The sequence below is a fragment of the Heliangelus exortis genome, chromosome 16 (genome assembly GCF_036169615.1).
Source record: "Heliangelus exortis chromosome 16, bHelExo1.hap1, whole genome shotgun sequence".
In the NCBI taxonomy this organism is placed as follows: Eukaryota; Metazoa; Chordata; class Aves; order Apodiformes; family Trochilidae; genus Heliangelus; species Heliangelus exortis.
The window spans coordinates 2853508-2870007 of record NC_092437.1 but is presented as its reverse complement, the minus strand read 5'-3'; the positions used below and the strand labels follow the sequence as shown (position 1 = coordinate 2870007).

Below are 16500 nucleotides of genomic sequence, written 5' to 3'. Positions count from 1 at the left end.
CTGCACCCAAACCCCACTCCCCTCCTTAGAGGAACCCAAGAGAAGAAAGGCAACAGCAACTGGTAATGAGCTGGCTCCTGCTCCCAGCACACAAGCCAGAGGGCCTTGGCCAACTCTGGTTTCAGATCCTGAAGCTTTTTTTAAGCATTGGGACACTGTTCCCTCCTCAGCCTGGTTTGAATAATCCTATTTGCCACAAGACTCGTGAGGCTTAAACAACTTGTCAGCATCTTTGAGTCTTTTCCTTCTTGGGAGATTTGGCTGCACCCCATAAAGTGCAAGCCCCAAGCAAAGGATCCTGTTGGGATCTCTGCCTCTGGAGGAGCTCAGCCCTCAAAGGGGCTGGGAGCACGTTTCCTGCTGCTTTCATGTGGCTGCTTCCTCCCCTCCAAGGTCTCTGCTGAATGCCTGCTCTCTGGCATGCTGAAAAGCCACTGGAAATACTTGGATTTTTGCTCAGGAAGTGGGGAATGATGCCATGGGAGAGGGGACTGCCAGTGCCCCAGCACAAGAGCTGCAGTGCACAGCACTGTCCCCCAGATGCTGCTTCACCCCAGTTTAAGGCCAGGAAAAGGAGAGGAGGAGGGTTTTAAGTTTTAGGCTGAAAGCTGTTGTGAGGACAGGCAGGATTTTCCCATTAAATTGCAGTTACCTCCCAGCAAGAGCCTGACCCTGCAGGACCCACTCAAGTTTGCAGCTCTGGGACCCCAAATCTTGCCTTGCTCTTGGTCAAACTCAAGTTCAACCTCCCACCAATACCTGCAAATCCCTACCTGTCTCCTCCAGGTGCAAACCTCTGAAAAATTCCTTGTACTTCCAGCATTTCACCTCCTCCTGAGTTTCTCCAGAAAATTCAGGCTGCCTTTCAGCTGTCAAGCTAAGAGCAGAGCATAGACAAGCAGAAAAGTGCCTGAGATTCCCTTTTAACACTCCCACCAGCCAGAGGAATCCCTCCTCCTCCTCTCCCTGTATTGGAGAAGCTCCCTACTCCCCCAGATCAACAGTTTAGGTTTTTTGGGGGTTTTTTTGTGGCTGGTGTCACCCTGTCCCTGCACAGCTCATGCTGGTGACAACATGAGGCATCACTGCAAAACCAAATGAACACTGCCAAGCATCTGCTCTGTGCCCCAAAACCTGTGTTCCATCATCAGGACCCCACAGCCAGGGGGGGAAAACCAGCACTGCCCACCCCAGGACTTGGCCCAGGGTTTGAGAGCTGCCCAGGAACCAGCATCCCAGGACCTACAAATGGTTTCTCTCTTTCTGGTGCTCCAGGCACTGCTCAGTCCTCATCCACCTGGACACTAACCATCCATCAAGCTCCCATCCAGATCCACACCACAAAAAAAATAAAAAAAAAAAATAATAAATACAAAGTGCTGCCCACGCACAGCTCAAATAAAAGTCAGAAACTGACAAAAACATTTAATTAGTTTAGAAGGAAAAAAAAAATAAAATAAAAAAAGTGACCGTACTTGCTTAGATGAGAAAAATAATGACTAAAAATGTGTTTAGTGAGCCCTCCTGCCAACCTGTCAGCCCTCAGCTGGGGCTCTCCTGTGGGGCCCAGGCAGGGACTGCTCTCTCAGCTGGTGACAATGCAAACTCACTGGGACACAGTTAAGACAAATGCCGTGGGAGCTGCTGGAGGGAGGTGCACTCTGAGCTGTGTTTGGCTGCTGCTCTCAGGCCATGGCACATATCAGCAGAACTGCAAGAGAAGGGAGTTTAAACCCCAATTAGAAAAAAAAAAAAAAATAAGAATTAACTGGCTGCCAAAGGGAGTTTGCGGGTCATGCACGTGCTGGCCTAGAAGAAGAGTGGGATCCAGGTGATGGTGTTGTTTCTGCAGTTGGCAAGGGCTTGGGGACCCTGCAGAGACAAGGCTCAGCCCCTTGGGGCAGGGGCCAAGCTCAGCTCCTCTCTGAATCTCTCAACTGTGGCTCTTTGGCACTTGGGAGCTCTGCCACTTCTGCTCACCATGGACCAGAGATCTCTGCTCACCCCGAGCTCTGTGTGCAGTGTGAAAACAGCTGGTTTAAAATCCTGACTGATGTAACCACCACCACCACCACCTCTTCAGGAGAGAGGGGGGACAGAGGGAGGATGGAAAGCACTGTGCAGTTGGTCATGGCAGAAGAGGGGATGTGAGGAAGAAGCCAGGGAATGCAAAAGCGAGCCTCGACCCCAAGATGCAGAGATGGGATGAACCCAGGAGCTCTCTCTCCTCTGTGCTGGGAGGAAAGGTGACTTGTTAGAGCTTTTGGCAAGCACCCCGTGAGGGCAGCAGCTCTAAGGGCCTGGGTGCAGCCACCCTAACACCCCTCAGTGCCAGTAATATCCTTGGTGTGCTACCTTCCAGCGATTCCCACACTCGTTGCACACGACGAAGGTGGTCATGGGCTCATCCGAGCTGCGGGTCTGCACCTGGGGGGACAGGAGGGAAAGGAGAGCTCAGAATCCTCCATGGCCCCAGGAAAAGGGTTACAGGGAGCTCCTTCTGCCTCTTGGCCACCGGGGATTGGCACTGGGGTGCCGCCGTTCAGAAAAAAAAAAAAAAAATCAGGGAGAGACGTGGGAGGGCAAGAGGAGCTTCCCTGGGAGAGGAGTTTGGTGGTTGTTCCACGTGCTGAGGTTTCCTGCACACATCTCAGCACCTCACTGCAGTCTGAGGATATCAGAGGGAGGTGGTTTGGAGCATCTCCTTGCCCACAGTGTCCCCAGGAAGGGACAGAGCCTGCAGTGAGATGATGACAAAACCCTCAGCACACCAAGCACCTGCAGCACCATTAAAAAAAAAAAAAAGCACTCAAGAGCAGTCCTATGTCCTGGCCCCCCAGGAGTTATCAGGTTCTGCACATTTCCAGTCTGGTTTATATTTGAGCCATTAAGGAACTCTGGTATTTAACCCAGATGTGACTGCTGCCTCTGACTGGTTCTTGCCAGAAACAGTTTCACAGCATTTGAACACCACAAGGCAGATCCACACTGAAAATACTGGTGCCCCCTGTGCAAGCCAGACAACAGAACTGTGTCAAGGGGTAATTATGGTGATCTACATGTGTAATTACCCAATATGCAAGAGTCACAGCATTTGCAAGATGCAAATGAAGCATGTTTTGCAAGCAGGTGGCTGAATTCTGTAATTCTCACCCAGTGTTACTGCCCAGCTTCCTATGCTTCCACAAACATCAGTTCATCTGCTTGGAACTCACAACACCTCAGTCACCAAACAGTGATTTCACTGGAAAACTAATAATAAAAACCAGAAAACCTCCTGAGATTTCCATTCACTGTCATCACCTACCCTGATTCCAGGCAGTTGGCCTCCACTCTGCTGCAGGTGGAGACCAAAGTCCCACACGCTGCAGAGAAGAACAAGAGCCCAGGCAGTGCTTCCAGCTGCCTTCCTGGGATGCCTCTGGCCCAGTCCAGCCTGTGGGATGTGAGGCTGCTGCTGAGCCAAAGGAAAATCCCAGCCCAGCTGCCTGGCTCTCAGCTGCCTTTGTACGTCACGTCCAGGAGTACAAAAGAGTTTCACTCCTCTGTGTCTGCACATCCAGTTTGTGTGCACCCACCCAGCAGCAACTGCCTGGTTGCTTGGTGCATTTTTGGGTATCTGTGCATTCTAATCCACTGACTCACAGCTAAGGCACATTTATCTCCAGATGCTCTGCCCCAAACACAGGAGCTGAAAGGCACTGGTAATGCACGAGGCTGCCAGCAGCTGTCCACTGAGGAGAAAAATCCCCTCTGCCTGCTCCCATCACACTGCTCTGCTTATTCCTCAGGTTTCACCTTTTTCACTTGGTTTGATTTTAGGTAAGCTGGGATTTGGCCAGCTGCAGCTTACCTACATTCTTCATTTGCACTTTTAATACCACCAATGTGCCTGCCTCAGTTTCTGCAGCCTCTCTCCTCTGCACCACCCACCTCCTTTCTTGTCTGGATCCCCACATTCCCAGCACCTGCTTTCAGCATGCAGGTTGAACATGCTTGCTGTGCAGCAAACAAGGAAACTTCCTTGCTCTGCACAACCCTTCTCTTGTACAAATGAGCCAAGTTACACAAGCTCCCAGGGAAGATGTGTGTAAAATCACTGTGAACGTTTTAGAGAGCCACAAGTGGACAAAAAGCAGTAAGAGCTCCTGACAGTCCTGTGCAAGGATTAACAAGGCAGAGGCTGCAGGAGCTGGAAAACTAACCTGGGTGTAGGTACAGTTCTTCTTCTTGCATTTCCCACAGGTGAAGAGATCAGTCTGTGTCCCTCCTGTCTTGGCCATCTGGTGCTCCCGGATTGCTTCTTTCGTCATGGCTTTCCTGATCTCCTTCAGCTCATTACTGGCCATTTCCTTTCAAAAAAGCAAAAAGCAATAAAATGACATCTGTCCCACCACAGTGGAAACTCAACAGGGCAGATGGGTATTACCACAGAAAGCCTTTCATTCCTGGTTTCTGGAATACCAACAGATTCCTCTCCACACTGCAAACCCCGGCCCTACCTCCTTCTCCACACACTCTGCTGAGACATTTGCAACCCTGGCAGATCAGCCCCTGGCTTCAGGCTAAACCACAGGACACTGGAAAAAGCTTCCTCACCTCTGAGGTCATCACTGCAATCTGCTCAGGAGTGATGGCCCCACACAGCACATTCTTCTTCAGCTCAGGATTTTTGGAGTCCTTCAGGTTGGAGATGCGGCTCCTCACTCGGTTTTTGTATTTCATGTCAGTGTTCTTCACGTCCTGGTATATGCGTGCGTGGCAGTCAAGGAGTCTGAAAATCAGCCCAGAGGCCCCCAAGCACTTTCTGCACTGCTCAGGAAGAGCAGGGAATGCTCCCTGATGCCAGGACACATCTGAGGGTGCAGGGACCCAAGAGCAGCGCCTGCTCCGAGAGGTTGGTGCCGACCCCAGAGCGAAGGGGATTTAAGTTCTGGCTTTTTTCAGCTATGCTCTGGTTCTTCATCCTCCTCTTCTTCTCAGCAAAGCAGCCACAAAACTCTCCTCTAAGAAATCCTCCTGCCCCACAACCCCCACACCAAGCAAACTCCTGGCTGATCTCAAGTCCACATGCAATTTCCTCCTTGTTTCTCCACCATTCCCATTGGGTTTTGCCTCCATCAGCACATCCTCCTCAACAGGGAGGCAAAGGGAAGCTACATGCACTTGGAAGCAGAGATAAGGGCAGGAAAATCTCCTTATGGGAAGGACAAACTGGGGATTATGGTCCATTATGGTGCAATAACCATGTCCATCACACCAGCAAGGGGTCTGCCCTGAGCTCCCAACTCTGCACTGGTGGCTCCATAGTGACCCAGAACTCATCCAAGCAGAGCTGGAACCAGAGCCAGAACCCTGGCAAGCAGAGCTAGAGCAGAACACTGATGCCAAGACATTAATTTCATGGCCTGGAGGCAGGCAGGGCCTGTGCAGTAAGGATATATTCTTCAATCTGGGCTGCTATGTGCTCACAGTCAGCACCAATGGCAATATAGTCATCTGTAAGACAAGAGAAACACAAGGTCAGTGCCTTCCAACCAGGCAAGGGGTCCCCAAGCTCAGTATTTCTGAGACAGAAATCTAGATAGTTTGCTGTTCTGATGCTTTGACACCATCAAATAGCAGCCCTTCAACCTTTAGAAAAGGGCAGGGATGCAAATGGATCAATCCAGCCTGCCTTGGCCCTTTCTCTCTAGGAGATGGACTGAACCAGACAAAGCCAACAAGAACCTGGTCCCCAGAAGAGTTTTCCCATTGCCTTCTTGGCAGAGTTGGAATCAAACATGGATCAGCAGGAATTCCCATCAGATCCTGGGGGCTGTGGGAAGTAGCTGTCCCCAAACCAAGCATCTGGCAAGGCCCAAAAGCATTTGGGGCTAAAATTGAGCCTTCCTTGCTCTTCTCAGCTCAGGACTCTGCTCCTCCCCTCTTCTTTCAGACCCCAATCCATCAGCACCACATAGAGTGCAGTAACTGGGTATGGCAACCAAGGCCACAGAGCAGGGCTGAGCTCAGAGAAAGACTGGAGGGGACCATTTCCCAGGCTTCAGATGGAAAGTTTCTTTTTCTAAGAGTTAAATAAAGCATTTAAATGCAGCCTCCATGCACGCCCAGGAAGGCAAGCAATAAAGACTTTGTGAACTTCTCCATCTGTCACCTCCATTCCTTGGCTCTAAATTAATAAAACTCTGTAGCTCTTAAACCCCAGTTTTCCAGAGGGTTGGACACAAGCACATGTTCAGCTTGAGGGGTTTAAAATCTGGCTGCAGGTGCCTCATTTGAGATGGCACAGCCTGAGCACACGAGAGCCCTGTTTCACCCCAGGGCCAGAGGACCACAGTGCATGGGCAGAGGAGGCTAAGAGCAGTTGGATGGCAATAATCCTTTGAACAAAGGTGCTGAGCTCCAGGCAGAGGTCTCTCAGAACACAGGAGGAGCTGGGGAGGACTTCAGGGAGGCCAGGGTTAACCTCAGCACTCACCATCAGCCTGCAGAGCTGTTGTCAGCATTTCTCTGCATTTGTTGCGGACAGCATCACAGGTGATGGGTGCTGGGGGGAACGTGGTGATCTTGGGGGTGGTCGGAGTCTTTGGAGGCTCCTGCCTTTTGTTGGAGCTAAAAGAGAAACTTCAGAGGTCAGAATGGCTCCAGTTGAGGTCACTGAGAGAAAGGCTCAGCTGATCGTGTTGCACAGGGCAGTTTGGAAAAACGAGACTTCCCAAAGGACAAAAGGCAGGGACCTAGAAAACAAACCTACAAAAGGCAAGACTGAAGGAAGTGCAGGAAGACTGAGAGGAGACAAGACCTGAAATACCCAAAAATTGTTACAAAACAAACAGTAAAAAAAAAAAAAAAAAAATCCTCCATACTTGCTAGGGCCAAAAGCAACTCTTACTCTTTGGTTGAGAGTAAGTTTCAAACTGTAAAAGTGAATTATGAATTAGAAACTCTGGGAATGTTTTACCCTGAGGTTTTTTAAAGGTGGCCATAGAAGATCCTAGAGAAAGGTCTGTTGAGGACAGCTTGGGCAGAGGTTGTGCTGTCCTGGGGAAGAGGAAAAGCTTCCCTGAGAGCTCTTCCAGCTTTAACTTCTGTCTCGTTTTGGAAGCAAGGTGACATTAAGGTCTCCCAGAGCAAAACACTTCAAGTGAACTCAACACTCAGCTTTACCACATCCCATACTTAGTGTCAGGTCTTCAAACTGGTATTTTCACATGAAACCCTTGATTTTCAGAAAGGTTCTATCTGGAAATGCTATTGACTTAAGCATTTAGGTGTTTATTCCCTGGAGGTGGAAAAAAGCTAAAGAAGATACATGGTTTTCTTACTTCTGATAAGAATTGTTTGCCTACATACACAGAGATGTCAGGCATGCCCAGAGATGACAACTGCTCACCCACTGATCACATCAAACAGACTTCTCAGCCATTCCAAAGACTGCACAGAAAGTTGCTGGGCTTTAGAAGTTAGTTTATAATTAGAATAGTTGGGAAATAAGACCTCAAACACACCTAGAAGACTTATTTCAGGAAATCCTTGTGGTTCACACTGTTCCTGTTGAACAGGAGAAAGAGCTTGTAAGTCTATCCAGGCAACAAAAGTTTGTACATAAAAAAAAAAGCTATGCTGGAACAAAATGGTGGCAAAGCAACAGCCAGGGACTGCAAGCAGAATGGGAAGAAAATCCCACGGAAGAGCCAAATCCCAAACCTCCTGATAAAAGCAATTTAGAGACTCCTGGAAAAGAAAAGGCTCCTGTTGCCAAAAACAGAGAACTATTAGGCAGAGCCCATTAAAAGGTGCTACACTAAGAGTCTAAAATAATCTTCATTCTAAGGAGCTCAAAGTTAGAAATAAGCAAAAATACATAAAAATGCAAGACACAAAAAAAGAATGTTTTACAAAGAGAAAAATCGACACCTAAGAGTAGAAAACCAGGAAATAAGATTAAAGAAAATCAGAAACCTCATTAACCCCAGTGTATTTTGGAGAGGTATTTTTCTGCATTACAGTTTGCTAACACCACCACACAGAATAGCAGAATATGCTTTGGATCAGAGTAATGCAGCACAGAACTTCCCAGGTGCCAGCTCCATGCTGGCTGGCTCAGAGCCCTCAGGTCTCACAGCTCCCCACTCCCTACAGAGGGATTTCTACATCTGTGCTCCAGAGAGCAAGGCAAGTTTCAGGCCAAGAGCTATTCAAGTATTTCTCCCTGAGAGCAGAGGAAAGCCTAGCCAAAATCTATCAGGCTAAGTGGCTGAAATAGCTGGATACAAGATGACCTCTGGTGTCCTGCTCTGAACCAGCTAGCACACCCTCAGCCTCCCTGCAGCAGTCTTGGCTTCCAAGACTCTCCACTGCTAGCAAATTACTTCTTTTCAAGGCAGATTAAGTAGTTTATTCTGCAGCACTGGAAAATAAACACTCCTGTCTCAAGCAAGAGAGCCTGGCTCAACAAACTCCTGCTGGTCCATGCTACTCTGATCCCTTTGCTTCTGTTCACCCTGCACCAAAGGGATGCTTTGCCATCCAGAAAATGGAGGCTGAATATGTGCAAAGAGCATCAAGAAGGAGAAAAAGGCCCTGCAGGAGCTGCAGCAACTCCTCAAAGCCCAGGGGAGCACAAGCAGAAAGCTCCACTCCACACACCCCCTGCTGTCTGACAAAGCAAGGAGCCTGGGGTTTGCCTCTCCACCTACAGCCAGGATCTTGTTCTGAGTGGAATTATCACCAGGTTCAGCCTCCACACCAGACATCCCAGCAGGCCCAGATCATTTTGCTCATGGAGAAAATGCCCCTGTGCTCAGAGAATGTCTGACACTTGTTCCCTCCAGGCTCTGTCTTCCCTAGGGGCAATTTTCCGAAGATTAAATCACAATTAATACATAATTCCTGAATTAATACACATAAATCAGAATTAACACACATTAAATCAGAATTTCCCCTTCTCTTTGAACTGGAATACTGCTTCCTGGCTTGAGCAGTCCCAGCCAAGGGGGTAAGCCCTGCCTTCCCCTTTTCCCATCAGGAAGAGCTGGGATCTGATGCTGAGAGGAGTCTGCAGCCCCTGGGACAAAGCTTTAAATCACATTTGCCCCCTCCCCTTTGATCCCTGACTCAAAACCTTGGCAAGTGCAGTCACAGATCCTGGAAACAGGATGAAAAGTTCAAGGGGTGGCAAGAAGCAAGAGTGCAGCAGAGGTTCTGATGGGTGGACATCAGTCCAGAGTGAGCAAGGGACCTGTGCTGGGACTTGTCAAGGACAAAGAAATGGAAGTTTTACTCCAGTGATGTAGGAATCAATCTCATCCATCACCTGGGATTGCAAAGGCCAAAAATAATCTTCATTCTAAGGAGCTCGAAGTTAGAAATAAGCAAAGATACATAAAAATGCAAGACACAAAAAAAGAATGTTTTACAAATAGAAAAATCGACACCTAAGAGTAGAAAACCAGGAAATAAGATTAAAGAAAATCAGAAACCTCATTAACCTCAGTGTATTTTGGAGAGGTATTTTTCTGCATTACAGTTTGCTAACACCACCACACAGATCATCTCTGAAGAAGTCTACACTTCCCTTGTTTGTGACCAGGAATTTGATCATGCCTAATTCACAGCTCAAAACACTAAGAAACAAAAATTGATGTGAGGTGCCTTAAGAAAATTCAAATTCAGCATCATCTTTGGCTACAGGGAAGCATTACCTTTGGTCTCTGGAGTTACCAGTCTCCTTTGAGGAAGATGTTGGCAAGGACAGGCTTTTCTTCTTCTCCTCACTCTTCTCCTCAGAAGCATCTGTGTTCAAAAGAAGAGAAGGGAAGACTGAAGGGCTCAGAAAGGTTCTGATGCTACCACCCTGCAGAGACTAATCAATGTCTTCTCTGCACAGTGCTGGCCTAAGGAAAGTTCCTATTCTCCAAAAAGAAGCAGAACACCACCTTTATGATCCTCCAAGACCTTTTGCTCTCCCCTAAGTAGAGACTAATTCAAACAAAAGCTTCCCTCACCAACCTAAAGAGCAATCCCTTCCCTGCCTAGATCAGCCTCCTCACAAGACAAGCCCCATCACAAGTTCCTTTCAGAGACACCCTGCCTGCTGAGGCCAGATTAGATCAAAGTTCTCTAAAGCACCATTAAAAGCAGCATTTCCAGCCAACACCACCTCAAGGGCCAGCACTGGATCATCCTTCAGGGAATTCAGTCCTTCAGGGAATTCAGCCTCTCTGTTTCTCATGTGCTGCTGAAAGCCAAGAGCACAGCCCTGGAGAGGACTGGCATTTAACAAGGCTGACCCAGAGGGAAACTGTCTCAGCCTGCCCAACACACATCAGGCCTGAGGTGACCATCAGGACAGGAACACAGAGCTCCAAACACCCCTGTACTCTGTTAGGACTTGGGAGAGGCCTGGGGTGCAGAATAAAACCAGCTGCACATTTCACTGCCCCTCACAGACCATGTCCCTCTTGGCTTTTTTTTTTTTTTTTTTTTTTTTTTTTTTTTTTTACACACAGCTGCCCAAAAGATCTGAAAAATAAGGAGTTTGGATTTCACATTGGGGTACACAGAGGAAAACACAGGTTTGCTGGCAGGAACAGCTATCTCTGGTTCTTTTATCCATTCTTTTATCACAAAGGGAACCATGAAGCCCATATTTGTAATCCCTCCATCTGTAATTCTGACATTTATTGGTGCTATAGCAGTGTTAAGATTTCTCAGAGAGAATCACAGCCTTCTGCTTATCTACATCCATCACTCTGAAAGCCCCTCCACCAGGATTTGTCCACAAGGTGCTAAACTAAGGTCCTTCTCCACCTTGTCACCCAAAATCATTCCAACTTTCCCTTTCCAAGCTGCTGCAGATGCTGTATTAATGCCACACAGCACAAGGGGGGCTGGAGGGGCCAGATATTGCTTCTACAAATAATGCTGCTAATTATTATGTGGACAGGTACATGTTAAAAATAGTTCTGAAGCTTTCAGTTCACTTCCAAGGCAGAGCCAGCTGGTGGGTTGACAGCAGGAGCTAAATGCAGCTGAATGCATGCTCAGAGACAAAAGCTGAAAGACAGAGGCTTGGAAAGGCTGATTTGCTGGAATATTCCATGTAGGGCAATAGAGAAACTCTCCTGAGAGACCCAGCCAGCTCCTTCACAAGTTGAATCTGACAGGAACCGTGCTGATTTCCTTACCTAGAAGTTTTTTCCAAGATTTGATGAGGGATTTGGCAAGTGATATCACTTCTTCATCTGTGCTCTGCTTCCTCAGTGCATTTACTGACATCCCAATGCGGGTGGACTGCAAAGTGAGCATTCAGATCAATCATTCCAGAACAGAGCCACGAGCTGTTACTGACTGAAACAACCAAAAATCAGCATGACAAAGTCATCGGTGCCCAAGGATTTGCAGAATGATTATCTCCTTACAGCTCTGGATGGGTGAGATGACACTCTGCAAATTCCTGAAGCCTCCCAGAAGACGTCCCACCCCCTCCCAATACCTCTCAGTGACATTCAAGCTGAGGGTGAAAGATTCCAGACACCCATCTGAATTGTAATTCTCTTCACACCTTCCCAATGTCCTGAATATCACCATTACAAAGACTTTAACAAACTTCTCCCACCAATGCCCCCTTCTTTTCTTTTGCTACTTTAAATCTTCTCTCCCTTCTCTTTGAAAGGATTGGAGCAGTTACCCACATTTGCCTGATCAGTTTCAGGCACTAAATGGTGGCCCAGAGCTGTTCAATTGCCAGTTCAAAACTGAAGTTCAGTAGTATTTTTTTATTATCTAGTATTTTAATAATTTGAGGCAAGAAGTGAAAGGAAATCAACTGAGACAACAACATTTTAGACTCATGCAGATGCAGACTGCAGCTTTTTCCCCTAACTCTGCAACTTACCTGCAGTAAGTCCAAAGTCATAGGCATAGTTTTCAGTTCTTTCAGTAAATCCATTGCACCATCCTGGGAAGGAAAAAAAGAGAGAATGAGTGTCCCAGCTTTTAGTAAAGAAATTCAAACAGCTTAGGAATAAATTCAGAAAGTTGATTTCAAAGGGGAAAACACCAACAAACCTCCCTCAACACATGAGTAAGATTATTGCTGGGACTGCTGTTCCAGACAGAAAGTAGATCCTACTGTCTGGAGGCACCCAAGATGTTGGAATGGGCAAACCAGAAGAGCACTGGGAGGCTACAGATCTTTGCCAGTGTGTTGTTCAACTGCAGCATTAGCTCATTATCCTTACCTGGCCAGGTTAACATTTTTAACCCCTGGAAAATGCACTCTGAATCACAACTGTTTCCCCAGCACACCAGGAGCACTTATCAAACTCTTATCAATCATTGCCAAAGCTAAAAGTATCCTCTTTCTACAGCCTGAAACTTCAGGTGGTTGTTCCCTGGTTTTTATCTTGGTACCTCCCTCTGCTCAGGACAAGAGCTGAGAGCAGGAGCAAAGCCATCAGTCAGTGAAGCTGAAGGGTTGGTCACTTGAAACTCATCACATGAAGTCTCCTTGCATCAGCTATGCATCCCAGGACCCAGAAAAACCAAAATTCTGCCTAGGCAATCTGTAGATACCTAAAATTGGCAGAGACTCAAGAGAAATGGCAGGCAGAGGAGCACTGGCCAAATCTCCCTCCAGCAGCCCCCAGCCTGGGTTGTGCCCATCTCCATTCAGGGGGCTCTTTCCTCCCATCCCCCTGCTACCAAACCTCCTGGTGGTCACACATCAAGCAGCTCTTTTCAAACACCAAACCACTCCAAGCACCAAACCCTACAGATCCCAGGGAAGCAGAGCAGCCTGCCCTGTCCCGACCCTGCCCTCGGATCCAGCTGAAAAAGCCAAACCAAAGCAGAGCCAAACCAAAGCAGCTCACACCAGTGGAAACCACACATTACCATACCCAGAAGGAGGGCCATCCCACTCGGGCAGTTTCCCACCTTTCCTGTTCCTCCAAAGGAGCTCCATCAAATCCAGCCCTGCACATCCAAACCCAGCGGGGTGGCTCCTGCCTCTGTTATCAGAGCCACTGGGGGACAAAAAGGGGGAGGGAGGATCCAGACAAAAACTAGAAATATAAACAGGTGCTCCAGGCAACCATCCTGCAGGAAGAGGTGACAAATTAGCCACAGCTCGAGCTGCTGGGGTGCAGTCCCACCCCAAATGCCACCCCAGAGGAAAGGTGTCGTACCGCCGGGCTCAGGAGCTCTTTCTCAATGGGGCTGGGAAGCAAATCCTGCCAAGTTGCTCCTTTTCCTATTTCAAGAGTGGCGTTGCACACCTGGCACCGAGGGGAAGAGACAGCACACAGGCTCTGGTTGAACCCAAGCACACAGCCCCGGGATGCCACAACAGCTCCAAGTGCCACCACTCACCCCTCACTCCATCCACGGCTGCCAGAGCGGGGCCAGCACCCCAGCACCCACACACCGTGTGCCCCTAACCCCTTCCCCTCCTCACCCATCACCTCCCACACACGCCCCCACCCCCAAAAAAAAAAAAAAACCCTCACCCCAAACCTCCATCACAAGCCCTTGTCACCCAGCTTGCTGCCTTGGGTGCTGTCATCTGTCCTCAGCCAAACACCAGCTGATGGGTCCCCATCAGGTCCCCACTTGCTCCTGACCCCCCCATTTATAACCAATCCCCCCCTGAGACCCCCGGGGTGCAATCCATAGCCTGGGCAGCCCTTCCCATACCCAGCAAGAGGGACAAGTGGTGTTTGGCATGGGATGGGGATGCAGGAAGTAAAGAGAGAAGTATTGTGGGTTTTCTCTGAGGGCAAAGCAGAGCCCCAGGGCAGTGCTGGTGGGAAAGGGGGAAGATTGCACCAGAATTCCTTTTCCCAAGGAAAGGGATGAGGGTTAAGGATAACCCCCATGGACCAGCCCAGCAGGCAGCAGAGGGTGAGCCCCAGGGTGCTAAGATGGGGGACAAGGGTGTGGGGAAAAAGGGGGGGATCCCCCCGCAGCAGAGGGGGAACATGGAGCATCCCCCCCCCCCAAAAAAAAATAATTCCAGGCAGTGGGATGGAAGAGCCCAGATCCCACAGCACCGAAACAAATGGGGAAGGGTGAGGGAGAGCACCCGCTGCACCCAGACCTGGGGATGGGGGGAAACTGCTCCTTCCCAACGGGAGGAGATGGGGGGGACAAGGGCTGCACGGCCCCGGTACCGAATATTTACGGAGAGAGTCCCGAAAGGACTGGTTGCTGCCCCAAAATGGGGGCTGGGGAAAGGGGGACGCGGGGGGGGCTCCTACAGCACGGCCGAGAAGCCGCGGGAAGGGAGCTCCGGTTCCTTACAGAAGAAACCGGGCACGGGGGAGGCCGCTTCACCCCAACCGGGCTGCGGGGAACCGAACCGGGCCGCCGCCACTCACCGCGCTCTTCTTGGCCACCATCTTGTCCAGCCGCCTGGCGATGCGCACGATCTCCTCCTCCCCGCCCATGGCGACGGCCGCTCCCGGGAGCCCGGGCGGGGGCTACGGGGATGGGGGGGGGGGGGGGGGTTCGGCGGTTGCTGCCGGTGCCCACCACAGCCCCCGGTACCGCAGTCCGGGCGGGCGGCGCGCGGGGCACTGTGGGAGTTGTAGTCCTGCGGGCGCCCTCCCGCCTCTTCTCGCTGCGCAGCCGAGCGGCGGGACTACAACTCCCGGCATGCCCCGCGCACGCCGGCCCTGCCCCGCCGCGGGGCACTGTGGGAGTTGTAGTCCGCTCACTCAGGGCCGCCGCCCTCAGAGCCCCGGAACGGAGCGCGGCGTGGGAGCCTCCCCCGTGGTCGTTCGCTCCCCCGCGGGGCCGATTCGGGGTCTTCCCGAGCCAGTAAAGAGCACACGCGTGTCCCACTCTGTTGTCACGGGGCAGTGGCGGCTCAGCCAGGCCCCCTCCACCCGGCACAGCATCACCCGCAGCCCCCCCTTCTCTCAGGAGCCCCCCCGAGGACTCAGCCCCGCGTGGTTCCGCACTGGGGAGAGCTGAGCACCGCTGCAACCCCCCCACAGCTCACACAGGGTAGGTGGGTGGAGTTCCTGCCCTTTATAACCTGCCTGGCCCCTGCCACAGGTGAGCCCCGCATCACCCCCTCCAGGTGCGCTGATGGTGATGGAGCCCCGGGATGAGTGTCACCAGCCCGGGGGGATCGGGGTCAGGGAAGGGGCTCCAGCAGCGACAGAGGACCAAAAGAATGTCACCTACGGCTGCAGTCCCACAGAGGGTCACCCTCAAGCACCGGCGTTACCCCAATATTTGGCCATCCCCCCCCCCCCGAGGTCGTGCAGCCAACCCTGCGCGGTCCCAGGGATGAGGAGAAGGGTGCAGAGGGGACGGGTGGGTTTTGGGGTGGGTTTTGGGGTGTCGGGGCGCGGAGCCCCCCTGTAGATGGCACTCGTACACTGTACGAGGACGGGGACGTCCCCCGGGAGCTGCTCCTGGGACTGGCTGCAGAACTGGGTTTTGTTCTCTCCAGCTGGGACCTGGCAGGGGGAGAACTTCGCTGCCTCCTCCGGCACAGACGGCTCTGCAGGATCTGTCAGAGAGGGCCCTGCCCGTGCTGGTAAAGAGCGGCCGGGTCCTGCGAGACAGGGCTGAAGATGGAGAGAAAAAGTGGAGATGTGGGAATGTGGGGATGTGGGGATGGAGGGATCTGGGGATGTGGGAATGTGGGGATGTAGGGATGTGGGGATGGAGGGATCTGGGGATGTGGGAATGTGGGGATGTAGGGATGTGGGGATGGAGGGATGTGGGGATGGAGGGATGGAGGGATGTGGGGATGTGCTATGAGTGGCCTCGGGCTGCAGAAGGAGGTGTTGGGAACCAGGGCTCTCTGGGCTCAGCTCCAACCAACCCTGCTCTGGCAGCTGAGTGTCTGAGGGCAGAGATTTTAGCTTTACCAGCATGCTGAGAGAGCTGAACAGGTGGGTGCTAAACCTCTGCTGGGTGGCTGTCTCCCAAAACTCTCCATTAAGCACCCAGTGCTGCCAGCTCACTCTTCTCCATGGCACAGAGCTCACACAGAGCAGGCATCTGGGATCCCCTCAACAGAAACTTGTCTCCAGATGTGCAAGACACGTTTCGATTCACCCCCTGAACCAGCAGAGGTGTCCCCAGACCAAACCTGTCTCTCTCCTCCTTGGCATGACACTTGGAGCTACCTTGACACTTCTTGGCTTGGTTTGCAAACACATCTTCCCTCCACCCCACTGCCTGCAGCATCTTGGGAAGCCTCCATCCCTGGGCAGGCTCTGGCTGTGAAGTGAGGGAGTTGCCATTTTGGAGAGGGACTGGGAAAGAAAGAAATCCCAACAAAAGGCCCTTCTGAGAGGAAAATCCTTTTTGGAAGCGGGCAGCTGCCTGTCCTGTGTGTGGGGTCGGGTCACGCCGGTCCTTGGCGTCAGAGGCTCCCTGGAGCAGCCCCGCTGCCACCGTGCATGTGGTTTGTGTCGCTGCAACACCAGGATGGTTCCTGACCACAAGTATGGCCGGGGACGTGTCTCA

The 16500-nt window shown here is 51.0% G+C and overlaps 1 protein-coding gene across 4 annotated transcripts; it reads right to left on the bottom strand.

Annotated features, from left to right (window-relative positions):
* Positions 1–1394: 1394 nt before the first annotated feature.
* On the bottom strand, positions 1395–14606 carry TCEA2 (transcription elongation factor A2). Of its 4 annotated transcripts, XM_071759551.1 has the most exons (12): positions 14388–14606; positions 13197–13286; positions 12946–13107; positions 11903–11965; positions 11193–11298; positions 9708–9798; positions 6482–6615; positions 5443–5499; positions 4600–4754; positions 4206–4352; positions 2356–2427; positions 1395–1711 (listed from the first exon to the last, which is right to left on the bottom strand). In XM_071759551.1, exons 4-12 carry the CDS (start codon positions 11954–11956, stop codon positions 1703–1705), a joined length of 825 nt encoding a protein of 274 aa, XP_071615652.1. In that variant the 5' UTR covers positions 11957–11965; positions 12946–13107; positions 13197–13286; positions 14388–14606; the 3' UTR covers positions 1395–1702. The 4 variants fall into 4 exon arrangements, with proteins under 4 accessions (XP_071615652.1, XP_071615651.1, XP_071615650.1 ...); XM_071759550.1 differs by lacking the exons at positions 12946–13107; positions 13197–13286 and having other exon boundaries at positions 14388–14582; XM_071759549.1 differs by lacking the exons at positions 13197–13286; positions 14388–14606 and having other exon boundaries at positions 12909–13102.
* Between the last annotated feature and the right edge of the window lie 1894 nt (positions 14607–16500).